The 1,769-nt window shown below is 52.1% G+C and overlaps 1 protein-coding gene across 1 annotated transcript in view; it reads right to left on the minus strand.

The window, feature by feature from the left end:
- Positions 1-1,769, minus strand: part of MAPK13 (mitogen-activated protein kinase 13) — a gene marked incomplete at its 5' end in the record, with an annotated part of 5,810 nt that overhangs the window by 2,228 nt on the left and 1,813 nt on the right. Inside the window, 2 exons of the mRNA XM_010131749.1 lie at positions 401-472; positions 816-930. Of these exons, the coding sequence (XP_010130051.1) occupies positions 401-472; positions 816-930 (187 nt within the window). The remainder of the gene's footprint in view (positions 1-400; positions 473-815; positions 931-1,769) is intronic.

A 1,769-nucleotide genomic window follows, 5' to 3' on the forward strand; every position in this document is an offset into this window, starting at 1 on the left:
CCGGTGGCAGCGACAAGCAGGTTACGCTGCAAACCCAACAGAGCCGCGCGAGCAGAGACTCACTAGACTGGCAAAAAGAGCGCCAAGGCTTTTTTCCAGGGATGCCATTCTCACCAAGGGATAATTTTGCCGGCGCAGCTCTGCCAGGGCACCTAGGGTTTGGCAAGGTTTGGGGATGGAGCGGTGGCCACGCAGGGTGCAGAGACACGTGTCCGGCACAGAGGGGTGTTTCTAACGGGGACTTGGCTCCCTCTCTGTTTTCCTCACCGAAGAGACTGGTCCCTGTGATCACCTCCTGGTAAACCAAACCAACACCGACTTTTCTCATTCACAAAAACCCTTTCACACGCACCAAGAATTATTACTCCCCCCAGGGACAAGGGTCAGTTTGAGAGGATACAGTCTTTTCCTTTAAAGAGCGTTTTCCCAGTCAGCATTTCTGCCATGATACAGCCAATCGACCAGATATCCACTGTCCAGGGAGAAAAAAAGAGAAAATAAAGGGTGGTAAAAAGGTAAAAACCCCAGCAGAGATTGCTGGGGCTGTTGCTTGCAGCAGGCACTGATTTAAATTTCTCTCCTGTTTCCCACTCTCCTCTGTTCTTCCTATGCTGCTAAAATCTCCGCATTCACCATTTCCCGCAGGCATCAGCTTTGGGAGTTGTGCAACAGCTTTGGGACTTGCTCCGCTCCAGGGGAGACCGATGATGAAGGAGAAAAATATCTGGAGGATTACGGGAGATTTGACCCTGCTGTGACAGCAGGATCCCCGGGCTCGTCACCGGGCAGTCGCCCGCGGAAGCGCGGCAGCTCACCCGTCTGGTTGTAGTGCATCCAGTTGAGGATGACTTCAGGGGCGCGGTACCAGCGCGTCACCACGTAGCCCGTCATTTCAGCATCGGCGTGTCTGGCCAAGCCAAAATCCAAGATCTGCAGTTCACCAAAGGAAGAGGGAGAAGGGAGGGCAGGGAAGAAGAGAGAAATGCTACCGGCAAGTGAGAATCTACCACCAAGAGAAACGAAGCAGATCCAATCAGATAATAGCGAAGCTCCACGGCCACCCACGGGATGGTTCAAAGAACTAACAGGGTTAAGACAATTCCACTGTAAATTGCAAACCAGCTGCACAACCAGTTGTTGTGAGAAGACCCTGCCGAAAGGATCGGTGCTGCACGGTATCTGGAAGGCCACTTAAATTTCAACTCTATGAGCTTTATTTAATGGAGTTGTTCCATAACCTGGCAGTGAAGACACACTGCCAGCCCACCACGACTCTCCCTGTCCTCTAAAAACATCCTGACAGGGCATGGCCTCTCCCTCAATACTGAGGTGAACAGTATATCGAGTATATGAATATCGAGGTGAACACAGCTCGACCCAACCTTTACGGGCGATGGAGCCACTCACCGTAATCTACATTAGAGCAAACTCGTGCTAAAGCGCTGCTCCAGCAAGCTGCGAGCAGACCCTCCAGAGCTTTGTCTGGAACCACAACCACCACGTCAACAAGAACCAGCGGGTAGCTGTGGTGGAACCCAGTCGCTTTCCTAACACCAGCCTTGCTCAGCAGGACTGAGCGGGTTTAGGAAGTCGTTAAGAACGGTCGTGCCGCAGGAATTACGGTGACAGGATGTTCATTCCAGATCTTGGGCCCTGATTCAGCAGGTGACATCAGCAGGTGGGTATTTCCCACTGCCTGCAACCGCCGAGGAACGAAATGCCTCAAATTAAATCTTGGAAGGCAAGAGGATACATGACAGTGCTGGATT

Source organism: Buceros rhinoceros, unplaced genomic scaffold (genome assembly GCF_000710305.1).
Source record: "Buceros rhinoceros silvestris isolate BGI_N320 unplaced genomic scaffold, ASM71030v1 scaffold38252, whole genome shotgun sequence".
NCBI classification, from domain to species: domain Eukaryota; kingdom Metazoa; phylum Chordata; class Aves; order Bucerotiformes; family Bucerotidae; genus Buceros; species Buceros rhinoceros.